Source organism: Lactuca sativa, chromosome 5, assembly GCF_002870075.4.
Source record: "Lactuca sativa cultivar Salinas chromosome 5, Lsat_Salinas_v11, whole genome shotgun sequence".
Taxonomy (NCBI): domain Eukaryota; kingdom Viridiplantae; phylum Streptophyta; class Magnoliopsida; order Asterales; family Asteraceae; genus Lactuca; species Lactuca sativa.
Genome location: NC_056627.2, coordinates 82,250,329 through 82,268,036, shown reverse-complemented (window position 1 = coordinate 82,268,036; position 17,708 = coordinate 82,250,329). Strand labels below are relative to the sequence as shown.

General features: G+C 31.5%; 1 protein-coding gene and 4 non-coding genes across 5 annotated transcripts; 1 reads left to right on the top strand and 4 right to left on the bottom strand.

Moving 5' to 3' along the window:
- Nucleotides 1-272: 272 nt before the first annotated feature.
- LOC128126419 (NAD(P)H-quinone oxidoreductase subunit K, chloroplastic-like) lies at nucleotides 273-2,673 on the top strand. Its single transcript, XM_052764237.1, has one exon. It carries the CDS (start codon nucleotides 405-407, stop codon nucleotides 1,080-1,082), a length of 678 nt encoding a protein of 225 aa, XP_052620197.1. The 5' UTR covers nucleotides 273-404; the 3' UTR covers nucleotides 1,083-2,673.
- Nucleotides 2,246-2,333, bottom strand: TRNAS-GCU (transfer RNA serine (anticodon GCU)). Its single transcript has one exon. It is a non-coding gene; the product is annotated as a tRNA-Ser (tRNA).
- A 3,844-nt stretch (nucleotides 2,674-6,517) lies between the features above and the next one.
- Nucleotides 6,518-6,605, bottom strand: TRNAS-GCU (transfer RNA serine (anticodon GCU)). Its single transcript has one exon. It is a non-coding gene; the product is annotated as a tRNA-Ser (tRNA).
- Nucleotides 6,606-10,789: 4,184 nt separating this feature from the next.
- Nucleotides 10,790-10,877, bottom strand: TRNAS-GCU (transfer RNA serine (anticodon GCU)). Its single transcript has one exon. It is a non-coding gene; the product is annotated as a tRNA-Ser (tRNA).
- A 4,184-nt stretch (nucleotides 10,878-15,061) lies between these two features.
- On the bottom strand, nucleotides 15,062-15,149 carry TRNAS-GCU (transfer RNA serine (anticodon GCU)). Its single transcript has one exon. It is a non-coding gene; the product is annotated as a tRNA-Ser (tRNA).
- Nucleotides 15,150-17,708: the final 2,559 nt, after the last annotated feature.

The window sequence follows — 17,708 nt, the reverse complement described above, 5'->3', positions numbered from 1 at the left end:
TTTATGAATATGATATTTTTTGGGCATTTCTAATCATATCAAGTCTTATTCCTATTTTGGTATTTTTCATTTCGGGATTTTTAGCTCCGATTAGCAAAGGACCGGAGAAACTTTCTAGTTATGAATCGGGTATAGAACCAATAGGCGACGCTTGGTTACAATTTAGAATCCGCTATTATATGTTTGCTCTAGTTTTTGTTGTTTTTGATGTTGAAACGGTTTTTCTTTATCCATGGGCAATGAGTTTTGATGTATTAGGTGTATCTGTATTTGTAGAAGCTTTAATTTTCGTGCTTATCTTAATTGTTGGTTTAGTTTATGCATGGCGAAAGGGGGCATTGGAATGGTCTTAGCTCCTGAATATTCAAACAATAAAAAGAAAAAAGGAAAAAATTGAGATAGTTATGAATTCCATTGAGTTTCCCTTATTTGATCGAACAACCCAAAATTCAGTTATTTCAACTACATTAAATGATCTTTCAAATTGGTCAAGACTCTCTAGTTTATGGCCGCTTCTCTATGGTACCAGTTGTTGCTTCATTGAATTTGCTTCACTAATAGGCTCACGATTCGACTTTGATCGTTATGGACTAGTACCAAGGTCGAGTCCTAGACAAGCGGACCTTATTTTAACAGCCGAAACAGTAACAATGAAAATGGCCCCTTCCTTAGTGAGATTATACGAGCAAATGCCTGAACCAAAATATCTTATTGCTATGGGAGCATGTACAATTACAGGGGGGATGTCAAGTACCGATTCTTATAGTACTGTTCGTGGAGTCGATAAGCTAATTCCTGTGGATGTATATTTGCCGGGCTGTCCACCTAAACCAGAAGCAATTATAGATGCTATAACAAAACTTCGTAAGAAAATATCTCGAGAAATCTATCCAGATAGAACTATGTCTCAGCGAGAGAATCGTTGTTTTACTACCAATCACAAGTTTCAGGTTGGGCATAGTATTCATACTGGAAATTATGATCAAGGATTCCTTTATCAACCGACATCTACTTCAGAGATTCCTCCTGAAACATTTTTCAAATACAAAAGTTCAGTATCTTCCCCCGAATTAGTAAATTAGACAGGATTCCTTTGCACAGAATAAAAAGTCGCGGCTCAATCTTCATAAATTTCATCGTAAATGTGAAATACTTATAAAAAACATGCGGGAGAGATAAAAAAGATGCAGGGTCATTTGTCTGCTTGGCTAGTTAAGTATGGGCTAATTCATAGATCTTTGGGCTTTGATTACCAAGGAATAGAGACTTTACAAATCAAACCGGGGGATTGGCATTCCATTGCTGTCATTTTATATGTATATGGTTACAATTATCTCCGCTCCCAATGTGCCTATGATGTAGCACCAGGCGGACTATTAGCTAGTGTGTATCATCTTACTAGAATAGAGTATGGCGCGGATCAACCAGAAGAGGTATGCATAAAAGTATTTGCCCCGAGGAGGGATCCTAGAATTCCGTCTGTTTTTTGGGTTTGGAAAAGTGTGGATTTTCAAGAACGGGAATCCTATGATATGTTGGGAATAATATTGGCAAGCTGCTGTAAGTTTTCGATAAGATCTTGAATACTATCCTAGAAAATTCATGATTTATTCGAGAAAAATTATAACAATTGATAAGATCAAATAAGTCTGGGAGTATGAACCTTCAATTCAAACATTGAAATTCTTGGCTAGCCGCAATAAATTTGGCTCGCCCCATTTCCCGATTCTAATCCTTTTTCCGGCGAAAGACCTTATTAGGTTAGGGTCCCTTAGAATATCTAATTGTGGGTATGAAAGTGATTTGTGATAATCAAAGACTCTTATTACAAATTTAAACTTCAGTTGAATTTCTGAACATTCTTTTCTATTTCTAGAATTCATTTCTTGGTGTCAAAATAGGATATGTGATATAAAAATGGAGGATCTATTATCTTTTCTCGTTTTTCTTTTTCAAAAAATGATCTTGGAGGTTGTGTAATGCTTACTCTCAAACTTTTCGTTTACACAGTAGTAATATTCTTTGTTTCTCTCTTCATCTTTGGATTCCTATCCAATGATCCAGGACGTAATCCTGGACGTGAAGAATAAAATAAAAATTTCGTTTTTCTTGCTTGATTTACAATTTTCTAAAGATTTTATTTTATATATTCATATTCCATACGTTTAACTAGTAAAAAAATCATTTAATTTAAAAGGGGTTTGCGAAATTTGAAAGAAAAAAAATAGAAAGTCATCAACGGAAACGGAAAGAGAGGGATTCGAACCCTCGGTACGAATAACTCGTACAACGGATTAGCAATCCGTCGCTTTCGTCCACTCAGCCATCTCTCCCAATTGAAAAAGATAATTACTATGTTACATTACACATCAAGTAAGGATTAACGAAAGTATTTCTTTCACATTCTTTATCAAATCAAAAAATATATAAAAAAATTAGAATCTATTTGGAACATAAAAATGACTAAATCAGATGAAAAAATAAAAAATTTTCCGATAAAAAAAGAAATAAAGAAATCGAAAAAATGCTAGACCATCCCCTATTTCTATGTTATCCACCTTTTTCAATCAAAAATGCGGGTATCAAAGCTAATCCAACGAACCCATAATTTGAATCAACTAAGGTAAAAAATCAAATGGGACGGAAATAAATAGAGCTGCTTATCACGATGAATTATATTTGTTCGATACAATGTTGTCAATATAAAGGGTAAGAAAAGAATACGATGGAAAAAATACAAGAACTTAAATTGAAATAATAGTAAAAAAAAGGACTTGTGTTGGATTGGCACTGCATATATACTAAAATTTTTAGTTTCTAAATAAAGAAGAAGTAGAAAAAGGATTTATGCAATCAATAGTATATTGAATTAATATAAGTCGAATAAAGAACTTCGATTCCTTGTGTCTTACTTGGTATTAGAATTTAGAATTCGAATGAAAACCACCCGATTGTAGGCAAGAATTTTTGATTTTGTGAGGATCAATCAAATAAGGTTTTCGTTAGAAAAAGATTCTATAAAAGAAATGATAAATAGATACTAATAGAGCAAGAAAAGAAGGAAATAAAAAAAACATAGTATAGAAAAGATATCCAAAATTATATAGAAATCACTATCCTACCCTTAGTTTTTATTTCCTTAATTTAATTCCTTAATTTAATTGAATTTCGTTTGATTAGGGCAAAGTTCCTTAAAAACCTCTGCCTTTTTTAAAATATCCTGAATAGTTCCTGTAGGCTGAGCGCCTTTTTCAAGGAAATAGAGAATAGCGGGAACGTTTAAATAAGTTTGATTCTTGATCGGATCATAAAAACCCACTTTCCGAAGATCTCTTCCTTCTCTTCGGGATCGAACATCAATTGCAACGATTCGATAGACGGCTCATCGGGATAGATGTAGATGAAAAAGAACCCCCCCTAGAACCGTATAGGAAGTTTTCTCCTCGTACGGCTCGAGAAAAAATGATTTGAAGTTTTGTCTATGGATAAAATTATAATAAATAGTAAAGGAATCCGTAAAATAAATTAGCCTATAATTTAACTTATAGTCATTTTTATTTAACTTACTTACTGAAAACTAAAAAATCATTTGTACTCATAACTCAAGTTCAATAATTATCAAATATATTAAATAAAATTAAGATATTTTTTTATTGAGTGGTCTTTAACCCCCCCTTTTGTCTCGTTGAAAATCTATTTGGATTCTTTATTCGGATCTGTGAGACAATTGAAGTGGTGTTTCCTTGTTCTGGGATCCTTTATCTTTGTTTTAAATCATTGGGTTTAGACATTACTTCGGTGCTTCTGAATCCTTTCAAAATGGTAGCAACATACCCCTTTTGTGATTTCTTTCTAGAATCATACCGACGGTTGATTCGTGCGCGATACACTGTGGATCGAAAACGTTTTGCGGTTCCAACAATTTTTTTGAATTGAAAATTTGCTCGAATCGGATCCTTTCAATTTCTATATCGATATCGAAGATATACTTACGAAGTTGTTCCAATTTATTGATTGGCATTAACCCTAGATCGTTGCCCCTGAGAAATTAATCCATACTTTCTACTCGAGCTCCATCATGAACTATTTACATTACAACCCAATAAAAAAGAAGGGTTCTAGTAGAATAGAACAAACGACGTCGAGCCAAGAGCACCTTCATTCCTATATAAAAGAAAATGGTGGATGTAAGAATAAAAATCCACACCGAATCGTGTCCTTCAAGTCGCACGTTGCTTTCTACCACATCGTTTTAAACGAAGTTTTACCATAACATTCCTCTAATTTGGAACCAGTATGGAATTGATTCAATTATGGAATCATGAATAGTCATTGGTTCAGTCGGTACAGAGACATAGTCATTTATATTTTTTTTCCTAGCTACATAGATAATAAATATTTTTTATTAAGAAATCTTAGCAAGACCCGGGCTTTTTTGTATGAACGGAAATTTTTTCTATAAATCTATATCTCAAAAAAATATCTAACAGAAATATCCAGAAATCTAAATATAGAAATAACATAACTAACAGAAATAACACGAATAAATAAATTCTATTTGACTCTGCCTGTTCAAGTGACTCAATCAATAAGATAGACTGACCCATTTCCAACTTCTCAAAGATTCAACCCATAAGGAATCATTACAAATCTTGATAATTGAAAAAGTTTCCTACTTCGACATCATTATTTGAGTCAAGTTTTACTTTTACAGTAAAGCCTACATTTGATTATCATAAGAAATAAGAATTTCTGTTTCTTTTCGAATAGAATTGTCAATGATTTAAAGCAAATAAGCTAAAAAGATCGAACAATAAAAAGAAATATCATTGTTAAATATTTAAATTTGAATATTTTAGGGATGCAAATTATTTTTCACAAAAATAGAAAGACTATTGTCACTGAAATAGGATAACAATACATACCCATAGGCTAAGCACTTCCTCGTTTTATATGTATTTTCATATTTTGTTTAACCTGAGGTTAAGTAATCTTTCTGCAACTGTGATCTATGCCCCATCTTATCTTTATCTGGATCACAAAAGGAGTCAGTTACATTTGCATGTCATTTGAACTCGATTTAGTTCATTTTGTGAAAAACTGAGATATGATTCCGAAAAGAATCATTAAAAATCAAAAAAGAAAGAAGAATAAGATTCTATCCAATATTAGACCTTGAAACAGAACCTTGTTGAACAAAAAAGATGTATTCGGATACAATGGATATGCTCTGGGACGGAAGGATTCGAACCTCCGAATAGCGGGACCAAAACCCGTTGCCTTACCACTTGGCTACGCCCCATTTATATTGTTATTGGACACTAATACTAATAAAGAATAATATTGGTATTAAGTGTTCGTCAATTCCAGCCCAACTATCTATAGAAAATCTTTCTTCTTTATTCTTCTTTATAGAATATATTATAGATTCGTGCTAGGATTTTGACATGTGTATATCTAGAATTCAACTGAATTTATTGATCATTACATACAATTCAATTAAGATATTGTATGAAAGTATGATTTCTTCTATTCTCCTTTGAGAATTGGAGGATTTTTGATTGAGCGGAAAAAGAAGGAGTTTTTTGTCTACCTTACTTTCTTCATTTTTCCTTATATAAATAACTCAATCAAAATGCAATTATCTCGACGAACAAAATGTCTGTTATGCTTAATATCTTTAGTTTGATCTGTCTTAATTCTGCCCTTTATCCGAGTAGTCTTTTCTTCGCCAAATTGCCCAAAGCCTATGCTTTTTTGAATCCAATCGTAGATGTTATGCCAGTCATACCCCTGTTCTTTTTTCTTTTAGCCTTTGTTTGGCAAGCTGCTGTAAGTTTTCGATAAGATCTTGAATACTATCCTAGAAAATTCATGATTTATTCGAGAAAAATTATAACAATTGATAAGATCAAATAAGTCTGGGAGTATGAACCTTCAATTCAAACATTGAAATTCTTGGCTAGCCGCAATAAATTTGGCTCGCCCCATTTCCCGATTCTAATCCTTTTTCCGGCGAAAGACCTTATTAGGTTAGGGTCCCTTAGAATATCTAATTGTGGGTATGAAAGTGATTTGTGATAATCAAAGACTCTTATTACAAATTTAAACTTCAGTTGAATTTCTGAACATTCTTTTCTATTTCTAGAATTCATTTCTTGGTGTCAAAATAGGATATGTGATATAAAAATGGAGGATCTATTATCTTTTCTCGTTTTTCTTTTTCAAAAAATGATCTTGGAGGTTGTGTAATGCTTACTCTCAAACTTTTCGTTTACACAGTAGTAATATTCTTTGTTTCTCTCTTCATCTTTGGATTCCTATCCAATGATCCAGGACGTAATCCTGGACGTGAAGAATAAAATAAAAATTTCGTTTTTCTTGCTTGATTTACAATTTTCTAAAGATTTTATTTTATATATTCATATTCCATACGTTTAACTAGTAAAAAAATCATTTAATTTAAAAGGGGTTTGCGAAATTTGAAAGAAAAAAAATAGAAAGTCATCAACGGAAACGGAAAGAGAGGGATTCGAACCCTCGGTACGAATAACTCGTACAACGGATTAGCAATCCGTCGCTTTCGTCCACTCAGCCATCTCTCCCAATTGAAAAAGATAATTACTATGTTACATTACACATCAAGTAAGGATTAACGAAAGTATTTCTTTCACATTCTTTATCAAATCAAAAAATATATAAAAAAATTAGAATCTATTTGGAACATAAAAATGACTAAATCAGATGAAAAAATAAAAAATTTTCCGATAAAAAAAGAAATAAAGAAATCGAAAAAATGCTAGACCATCCCCTATTTCTATGTTATCCACCTTTTTCAATCAAAAATGCGGGTATCAAAGCTAATCCAACGAACCCATAATTTGAATCAACTAAGGTAAAAAATCAAATGGGACGGAAATAAATAGAGCTGCTTATCACGATGAATTATATTTGTTCGATACAATGTTGTCAATATAAAGGGTAAGAAAAGAATACGATGGAAAAAATACAAGAACTTAAATTGAAATAATAGTAAAAAAAAGGACTTGTGTTGGATTGGCACTGCATGTATACTAAAATTTTTAGTTTCTAAATAAAGAAGAAGTAGAAAAAGGATTTATGCAATCAATAGTATATTGAATTAATATAAGTCGAATAAAGAACTTCGATTCCTTGTGTCTTACTTGGTATTAGAATTTAGAATTCGAATGAAAACCACCCGATTGTAGGCAAGAATTTTTGATTTTGTGAGGATCAATCAAATAAGGTTTTCGTTAGAAAAAGATTCTATAAAAGAAATGATAAATAGATACTAATAGAGCAAGAAAAGAAGGAAATAAAAAAAACATAGTATAGAAAAGATATCCAAAATTATATAGAAATCACTATCCTACCCTTAGTTTTTATTTCCTTAATTTAATTCCTTAATTTAATTGAATTTCGTTTGATTAGGGCAAAGTTCCTTAAAAACCTCTGCCTTTTTTAAAATATCCTGAACAGTTCCTGTAGGCTGAGCGCCTTTTTCAAGGAAATAGAGAATAGCGGGAACGTTTAAATAAGTTTGATTCTTGATCGGATAATAAAAACCCACTTTCCGAAGATCTCTTCCTTCTCTTCGGGATCGAACATCAATTGCAACGATTCGATAGACGGCTCATCGGGATAGATGTAGATGAAAAAGAACCCCCCCTAGAACCGTATAGGAAGTTTTCTCCTCGTACGGCTCGAGAAAAAATGATTTGAAGTTTTGTCTATGGATAAAATTATAATAAATAGTAAAGGAATCCGTAAAATAAATTAGCCTATAATTTAACTTATAGTCATTTTTATTTAACTTACTTACTGAAAACTAAAAAATCATTTGTACTCATAACTCAAGTTCAATAATTATCAAATATATTAAATAAAATTAAGATATTTTTTTATTGAGTGGTCTTTAACCCCCCCTTTTGTCTCGTTGAAAATCTATTTGGATTCTTTATTCGGATCTGTGAGACAATTGAAGTGGTGTTTCCTTGTTCTGGGATCCTTTATCTTTGTTTTAAATCATTGGGTTTAGACATTACTTCGGTGCTTCTGAATCCTTTCAAAATGGTAGCAACATACCCCTTTTGTGATTTCTTTCTAGAATCATACCGACGGTTGATTCGTGCGCGATACACTGTGGATCGAAAACGTTTTGCGGTTCCAACAATTTTTTTGAATTGAAAATTTGCTCGAATCGGATCCTTTCAATTTCTATATCGATATCGAAGATATACTTACGAAGTTGTTCCAATTTATTGATTGGCATTAACCCTAGATCGTTGCCCCTGAGAAATTAATCCATACTTTCTACTCGAGCTCCATCATGAACTATTTACATTACAACCCAATAAAAAAGAAGGGTTCTAGTAGAATAGAACAAACGACGTCGAGCCAAGAGCACCTTCATTCCTATATAAAAGAAAATGGTGGATGTAAGAATAAAAATCCACACCGAATCGTGTCCTTCAAGTCGCACGTTGCTTTCTACCACATCGTTTTAAACGAAGTTTTACCATAACATTCCTCTAATTTGGAACCAGTATGGAATTGATTCAATTATGGAATCATGAATAGTCATTGGTTCAGTCGGTACAGAGACATAGTCATTTATATTTTTTTTCCTAGCTACATAGATAATAAATATTTTTTATTAAGAAATCTTAGCAAGACCCGGGCTTTTTTGTATGAACGGAAATTTTTTCTATAAATCTATATCTCAAAAAAATATCTAACAGAAATATCCAGAAATCTAAATATAGAAATAACATAACTAACAGAAATAACACGAATAAATAAATTCTATTTGACTCTGCCTGTTCAAGTGACTCAATCAATAAGATAGACTGACCCATTTCCAACTTCTCAAAGATTCAACCCATAAGGAATCATTACAAATCTTGATAATTGAAAAAGTTTCCTACTTCGACATCATTATTTGAGTCAAGTTTTACTTTTACAGTAAAGCCTACATTTGATTATCATAAGAAATAAGAATTTCTGTTTCTTTTCGAATAGAATTGTCAATGATTTAAAGCAAATAAGCTAAAAAGATCGAACAATAAAAAGAAATATCATTGTTAAATATTTAAATTTGAATATTTTAGGGATGCAAATTATTTTTCACAAAAATAGAAAGACTATTGTCACTGAAATAGGATAACAATACATACCCATAGGCTAAGCACTTCCTCGTTTTATATGTATTTTCATATTTTGTTTAACCTGAGGTTAAGTAATCTTTCTGCAACTGTGATCTATGCCCCATCTTATCTTTATCTGGATCACAAAAGGAGTCAGTTACATTTGCATGTCATTTGAACTCGATTTAGTTCATTTTGTGAAAAACTGAGATATGATTCCGAAAAGAATCATTAAAAATCAAAAAAGAAAGAAGAATAAGATTCTATCCAATATTAGACCTTGAAACAGAACCTTGTTGAACAAAAAAGATGTATTCGGATACAATGGATATGCTCTGGGACGGAAGGATTCGAACCTCCGAATAGCGGGACCAAAACCCGTTGCCTTACCACTTGGCTACGCCCCATTTATATTGTTATTGGACACTAATACTAATAAAGAATAATATTGGTATTAAGTGTTCGTCAATTCCAGCCCAACTATCTATAGAAAATCTTTCTTCTTTATTCTTCTTTATAGAATATATTATAGATTCGTGCTAGGATTTTGACATGTGTATATCTAGAATTCAACTGAATTTATTGATCATTACATACAATTCAATTAAGATATTGTATGAAAGTATGATTTCTTCTATTCTCCTTTGAGAATTGGAGGATTTTTGATTGAGCGGAAAAAGAAGGAGTTTTTTGTCTACCTTACTTTCTTCATTTTTCCTTATATAAATAACTCAATCAAAATGCAATTATCTCGACGAACAAAATGTCTGTTATGCTTAATATCTTTAGTTTGATCTGTCTTAATTCTGCCCTTTATCCGAGTAGTCTTTTCTTCACCAAATTGCCCAAAGCCTATGCTTTTTTGAATCCAATCGTAGATGTTATGCCAGTCATACCCCTGTTCTTTTTTCTTTTAGCCTTTGTTTGGCAAGCTGCTGTAAGTTTTCGATAAGATCTTGAATACTATCCTAGAAAATTCATGATTTATTCGAGAAAAATTATAACAATTGATAAGATCAAATAAGTCTGGGAGTATGAACCTTCAATTCAAACATTGAAATTCTTGGCTAGCCGCAATAAATTTGGCTCGCCCCATTTCCCGATTCTAATCCTTTTTCCGGCGAAAGACCTTATTAGGTTAGGGTCCCTTAGAATATCTAATTGTGGGTATGAAAGTGATTTGTGATAATCAAAGACTCTTATTACAAATTTAAACTTCAGTTGAATTTCTGAACATTCTTTTCTATTTCTAGAATTCATTTCTTGGTGTCAAAATAGGATATGTGATATAAAAATGGAGGATCTATTATCTTTTCTCGTTTTTCTTTTTCAAAAAATGATCTTGGAGGTTGTGTAATGCTTACTCTCAAACTTTTCGTTTACACAGTAGTAATATTCTTTGTTTCTCTCTTCATCTTTGGATTCCTATCCAATGATCCAGGACGTAATCCTGGACGTGAAGAATAAAATAAAAATTTCGTTTTTCTTGCTTGATTTACAATTTTCTAAAGATTTTATTTTATATATTCATATTCCATACGTTTAACTAGTAAAAAAATCATTTAATTTAAAAGGGGTTTGCGAAATTTGAAAGAAAAAAAATAGAAAGTCATCAACGGAAACGGAAAGAGAGGGATTCGAACCCTCGGTACGAATAACTCGTACAACGGATTAGCAATCCGTCGCTTTCGTCCACTCAGCCATCTCTCCCAATTGAAAAAGATAATTACTATGTTACATTACACATCAAGTAAGGATTAACGAAAGTATTTCTTTCACATTCTTTATCAAATCAAAAAATATATAAAAAAATTAGAATCTATTTGGAACATAAAAATGACTAAATCAGATGAAAAAATAAAAAATTTTCCGATAAAAAAAGAAATAAAGAAATCGAAAAAATGCTAGACCATCCCCTATTTCTATGTTATCCACCTTTTTCAATCAAAAATGCGGGTATCAAAGCTAATCCAACGAACCCATAATTTGAATCAACTAAGGTAAAAAATCAAATGGGACGGAAATAAATAGAGCTGCTTATCACGATGAATTATATTTGTTCGATACAATGTTGTCAATATAAAGGGTAAGAAAAGAATACGATGGAAAAAATACAAGAACTTAAATTGAAATAATAGTAAAAAAAAGGACTTGTGTTGGATTGGCACTGCATGTATACTAAAATTTTTAGTTTCTAAATAAAGAAGAAGTAGAAAAAGGATTTATGCAATCAATAGTATATTGAATTAATATAAGTCGAATAAAGAACTTCGATTCCTTGTGTCTTACTTGGTATTAGAATTTAGAATTCGAATGAAAACCACCCGATTGTAGGCAAGAATTTTTGATTTTGTGAGGATCAATCAAATAAGGTTTTCGTTAGAAAAAGATTCTATAAAAGAAATGATAAATAGATACTAATAGAGCAAGAAAAGAAGGAAATAAAAAAAACATAGTATAGAAAAGATATCCAAAATTATATAGAAATCACTATCCTACCCTTAGTTTTTATTTCCTTAATTTAATTCCTTAATTTAATTGAATTTCGTTTGATTAGGGCAAAGTTCCTTAAAAACCTCTGCCTTTTTTAAAATATCCTGAACAGTTCCTGTAGGCTGAGCGCCTTTTTCAAGGAAATAGAGAATAGCGGGAACGTTTAAATAAGTTTGATTCTTGATCGGATCATAAAAACCCACTTTCCGAAGATCTCTTCCTTGTCTTCGGGATCGAACATCAATTGCAACGATTCGATAGACGGCTCATCGGGATAGATGTAGATGAAAAAGAACCCCCCCTAGAACCGTATAGGAAGTTTTCTCCTCGTACGGCTCGAGAAAAAATGATTTGAAGTTTTGTCTATGGATAAAATTATAATAAATAGTAAAGGAATCCGTAAAATAAATTAGCCTATAATTTAACTTATAGTCATTTTTATTTAACTTACTTACTGAAAACTAAAAAATCATTTGTACTCATAACTCAAGTTCAATAATTATCAAATATATTAAATAAAATTAAGATATTTTTTTATTGAGTGGTCTTTAACCCCCCCTTTTGTCTCGTTGAAAATCTATTTGGATTCTTTATTCGGATCTGTGAGACAATTGAAGTGGTGTTTCCTTGTTCTGGGATCCTTTATCTTTGTTTTAAATCATTGGGTTTAGACATTACTTCGGTGCTTCTGAATCCTTTCAAAATGGTAGCAACATACCCCTTTTGTGATTTCTTTCTAGAATCATACCGACGGTTGATTCGTGCGCGATACACTGTGGATCGAAAACGTTTTGCGGTTCCAACAATTTTTTTGAATTGAAAATTTGCTCGAATCGGATCCTTTCAATTTCTATATCGATATCGAAGATATACTTACGAAGTTGTTCCAATTTATTGATTGGCATTAACCCTAGATCGTTGCCCCTGAGAAATTAATCCATACTTTCTACTCGAGCTCCATCATGAACTATTTACATTACAACCCAATAAAAAAGAAGGGTTCTAGTAGAATAGAACAAACGACGTCGAGCCAAGAGCACCTTCATTCCTATATAAAAGAAAATGGTGGATGTAAGAATAAAAATCCACACCGAATCGTGTCCTTCAAGTCGCACGTTGCTTTCTACCACATCGTTTTAAACGAAGTTTTACCATAACATTCCTCTAATTTGGAACCAGTATGGAATTGATTCAATTATGGAATCATGAATAGTCATTGGTTCAGTCGGTACAGAGACATAGTCATTTATATTTTTTTTCCTAGCTACATAGATAATAAATATTTTTTATTAAGAAATCTTAGCAAGACCCGGGCTTTTTTGTATGAACGGAAATTTTTTCTATAAATCTATATCTCAAAAAAATATCTAACAGAAATATCCAGAAATCTAAATATAGAAATAACATAACTAACAGAAATAACACGAATAAATAAATTCTATTTGACTCTGCCTGTTCAAGTGACTCAATCAATAAGATAGACTGACCCATTTCCAACTTCTCAAAGATTCAACCCATAAGGAATCATTACAAATCTTGATAATTGAAAAAGTTTCCTACTTCGACATCATTATTTGAGTCAAGTTTTTCTTTTACAGTAAAGCCTACATTTGATTATCATAAGAAATAAGAATTTCTGTTTCTTTTCGAATAGAATTGTCAATGATTTAAAGCAAATAAGCTAAAAAGATCGAACAATAAAAAGAAATATCATTGTTAAATATTTAAATTTGAATATTTTAGGGATGCAAATTATTTTTCACAAAAATAGAAAGACTATTGTCACTGAAATAGGATAACAATACATACCCATAGGCTAAGCACTTCCTCGTTTTATATGTATTTTCATATTTTGTTTAACCTGAGGTTAAGTAATCTTTCTGCAACTGTGATCTATGCCCCATCTTATCTTTATCTGGATCACAAAAGGAGTCAGTTACATTTGCATGTCATTTGAACTCGATTTAGTTCATTTTGTGAAAAACTGAGATATGATTCCGAAAAGAATCATTAAAAATCAAAAAAGAAAGAAGAATAAGATTCTATCCAATATTAGACCTTGAAACAGAACCTTGTTGAACAAAAAAGATGTATTCGGATACAATGGATATGCTCTGGGACGGAAGGATTCGAACCTCCGAATAGCGGGACCAAAACCCGTTGCCTTACCACTTGGCTACGCCCCATTTATATTGTTATTGGACACTAATACTAATAAAGAATAATATTGGTATTAAGTGTTCGTCAATTCCAGCCCAACTATCTATAGAAAATCTTTCTTCTTTATTCTTCTTTATAGAATATATTATAGATTCGTGCTAGGATTTTGACATGTGTATATCTAGAATTCAACTGAATTTATTGATCATTACATACAATTCAATTAAGATATTGTATGAAAGTATGATTTCTTCTATTCTCCTTTGAGAATTGGAGGATTTTTGATTGAGCGGAAAAAGAAGGAGTTTTTTGTCTACCTTACTTTCTTCATTTTTCCTTATATAAATAACTCAATCAAAATGCAATTATCTCGACGAACAAAATGTCTGTTATGCTTAATATCTTTAGTTTGATCTGTCTTAATTCTGCCCTTTATCCGAGTAGTCTTTTCTTCGCCAAATTGCCCAAAGCCTATGCTTTTTTGAATCCAATCGTAGATGTTATGCCAGTCATACCCCTGTTCTTTTTTCTTTTAGCCTTTGTTTGGCAAGCTGCTGTAAGTTTTCGATAAGATCTTGAATACTATCCTAGAAAATTCATGATTTATTCGAGAAAAATTATAACAATTGATAAGATCAAATAAGTCTGGGAGTATGAACCTTCAATTCAAACATTGAAATTCTTGGCTAGCCGCAATAAATTTGGCTCGCCCCATTTCCCGATTCTAATCCTTTTTCCGGCGAAAGACCTTATTAGGTTAGGGTCCCTTAGAATATCTAATTGTGGGTATGAAAGTGATTTGTGATAATCAAAGACTCTTATTACAAATTTAAACTTCAGTTGAATTTCTGAACATTCTTTTCTATTTCTAGAATTCATTTCTTGGTGTCAAAATAGGATATGTGATATAAAAATGGAGGATCTATTATCTTTTCTCGTTTTTCTTTTTCAAAAAATGATCTTGGAGGTTGTGTAATGCTTACTCTCAAACTTTTCGTTTACACAGTAGTAATATTCTTTGTTTCTCTCTTCATCTTTGGATTCCTATCCAATGATCCAGGACGTAATCCTGGACGTGAAGAATAAAATAAAATTTTCGTTTTTCTTGCTTGATTTACAATTTTCTAAAGATTTTATTTTATATATTCATATTCCATACGTTTAACTAGTAAAAAAATCATTTAATTTAAAAGGGGTTTGCGAAATTTGAAAGAAAAAAAATAGAAAGTCATCAACGGAAACGGAAAGAGAGGGATTCGAACCCTCGGTACGAATAACTCGTACAACGGATTAGCAATCCGTCGCTTTCGTCCACTCAACCATCTCTCCCAATTGAAAAAGATAATTACTATGTTACGTTACACATCAAGTAAGGATTAACGAAAGTATTTCTTTCACATTCTTTATCAAATCAAAAAATATATAAAAAAATTAGAATCTATTTGGAACATAAAAATGACTAAATCAGATGAAAAAATAAAAAATTTTCCGATAAAAAAAGAAATAAAGAAATCGAAAAAATGCTAGACCATCCCCTATTTCTATGTTATCCACCTTTTTCAATCAAAAATGCGGGTATCAAAGCTAATCCAACGAACCCATAATTTGAATCAACTAAGGTAAAAAATCAAATGGGACGGAAATAAATAGAGCTGCTTATCACGATGAATTATATTTGTTCGATACAATGTTGTCAATATAAAGGGTAAGAAAAGAATACGATGGAAAAAATACAAGAACTTAAATTGAAATAATAGTAAAAAAAAGGACTTGTGTTGGATTGGCACTGCATGTATACTAAAATTTTTAGTTTCTAAATAAAGAAGAAGTAGAAAAAGGATTTATGCAATCAATAGTATATTGAATTAATATAAGTCGAATAAAGAACTTCGATTCCTTGTGTCTTACTTGGTATTAGAATTTAGAATTCGAATGAAAACCACCCGATTGTAGGCAAGAATTTTTGATTTTGTGAGGATCAATCAAATAAGGTTTTCGTTAGAAAAAGATTCTATAAAAGAAATGATAAATAGATACTAATAGAGCAAGAAAAGAAGGAAATAAAAAAAACATAGTATAGAAAAGATATCCAAAATTATATAGAAATCACTATCCTACCCTTAGTTTTTATTTCCTTAATTTAATTCCTTAATTTAATTGAATTTCGTTTGATTAGGGCAAAGTTCCTTAAAAACCTCTGCCTTTTTTAAAATATCCTGAACAGTTCCTGTAGGCTGAGCGCCTTTTTCAAGGAAATAGAGAATAGCGGGAACGTTTAAATAAGTTTGATTCTTGATCGGATCATAAAAACCCACTTTCCGAAGATCTCTTCCTTCTCTTCGGGATCGAACATCAATTGCAACGATTCGATAGACGGCTCATCGGGATAGATGTAGATGAAAAAGAACCCCCCCTAGAACCGTATAGGAAGTTTTCTCCTCGTACGGCTCGAGAAAAAATGATTTGAAGTTTTGTCTATGGATAAAATTATAATAAATAGTAAAGGAATCCGTAAAATAAATTAGCCTATAATTTAACTTATAGTCATTTTTATTTAACTTACTTACTGAAAACTAAAAAATCATTTGTACTCATAACTCAAGTTCAATAATTATCAAATATATTAAATAAAATTAAGATATTTTTTTATTGAGTGGTCTTTAACCCCCCCTTTTGTCTCGTTGAAAATCTATTTGGATTCTTTATTCGGATCTGTGAGACAATTGAAGTGGTGTTTCCTTGTTCTGGGATCCTTTATCTTTGTTTTAAATCATTGGGTTTAGACATTACTTCGGTGCTTCTGAATCCTTTCAAAATGGTAGCAACATACCCCTTTTGTGATTTCTTTCTAGAATCATACCGACGGTTGATTCGTGCGCGATACACTGTGGATCGAAAACGTTTTGCGGTTCCAACAATTTTTTTGAATTGAAAATTTGCTCGAATCGGATCCTTTCAATTTCTATATCGATATCGAAGATATACTTACGAAGTTGTTCCAATTTATTGATTGGCATTAACCCTAGATCGTTGCCCCTGAGAAATTAATCCATACTTTCTACTCGAGCTCCATCATGAACTATTTACATTACAACCCAATAAAAAAGAAGGGTTCTAGTAGAATAGAACAAACGACGTCGAGCCAAGAGCACCTTCATTCCTATATAAAAGAAAATGGTGGATGTAAGAATAAAAATCCACACCGAATCGTGTCCTTCAAGTCGCACGTTGCTTTCTACCACATCGTTTTAAACGAAGTTTTACCATAACATTCCTCTAATTTGGAACCAGTATGGAATTGATTCAATTATGGAATCATGAATAGTCATTGGTTCAGTCGGTACAGAGACATAGTCATTTATATTTTTTTTCCTAGCTACATAGATAATAAATATTTTTTATTAAGAAATCTTAGCAAGACCCGGGCTTTTTTGTATGAACGGAAATTTTTTCTATAAATCTATATCTCAAAAAAATATCTAACAGAAATATCCAGAAATCTAAATATAGAAATAACATAACTAACAGAAATAACACGAATAAATAAATTCTATTTGACTCTGCCTGTTCAAGTGACTCAATCAATAAGATAGACTGACCCATTTCCAACTTCTCAAAGATTCAACCCATAAGGAATCATTACAAATCTTGATAATTGAAAAAGTTTCCTACTTCGACATCATTATTTGAGTCAAGTTTTTCTTTTACAGTAAAGCCTACATTTGATTATCATAAGAAATAAGAATTTCTGTTTCTTTTCGAATAGAATTGTCAATGATTTAAAGCAAATAAGCTAAAAAGATCGAACAATAAAAAGAAATATCATTGTTAAATATTTAAATTTGAATATTTTAGGGATGCAAATTATTTTTCACAAAAATAGAAAGA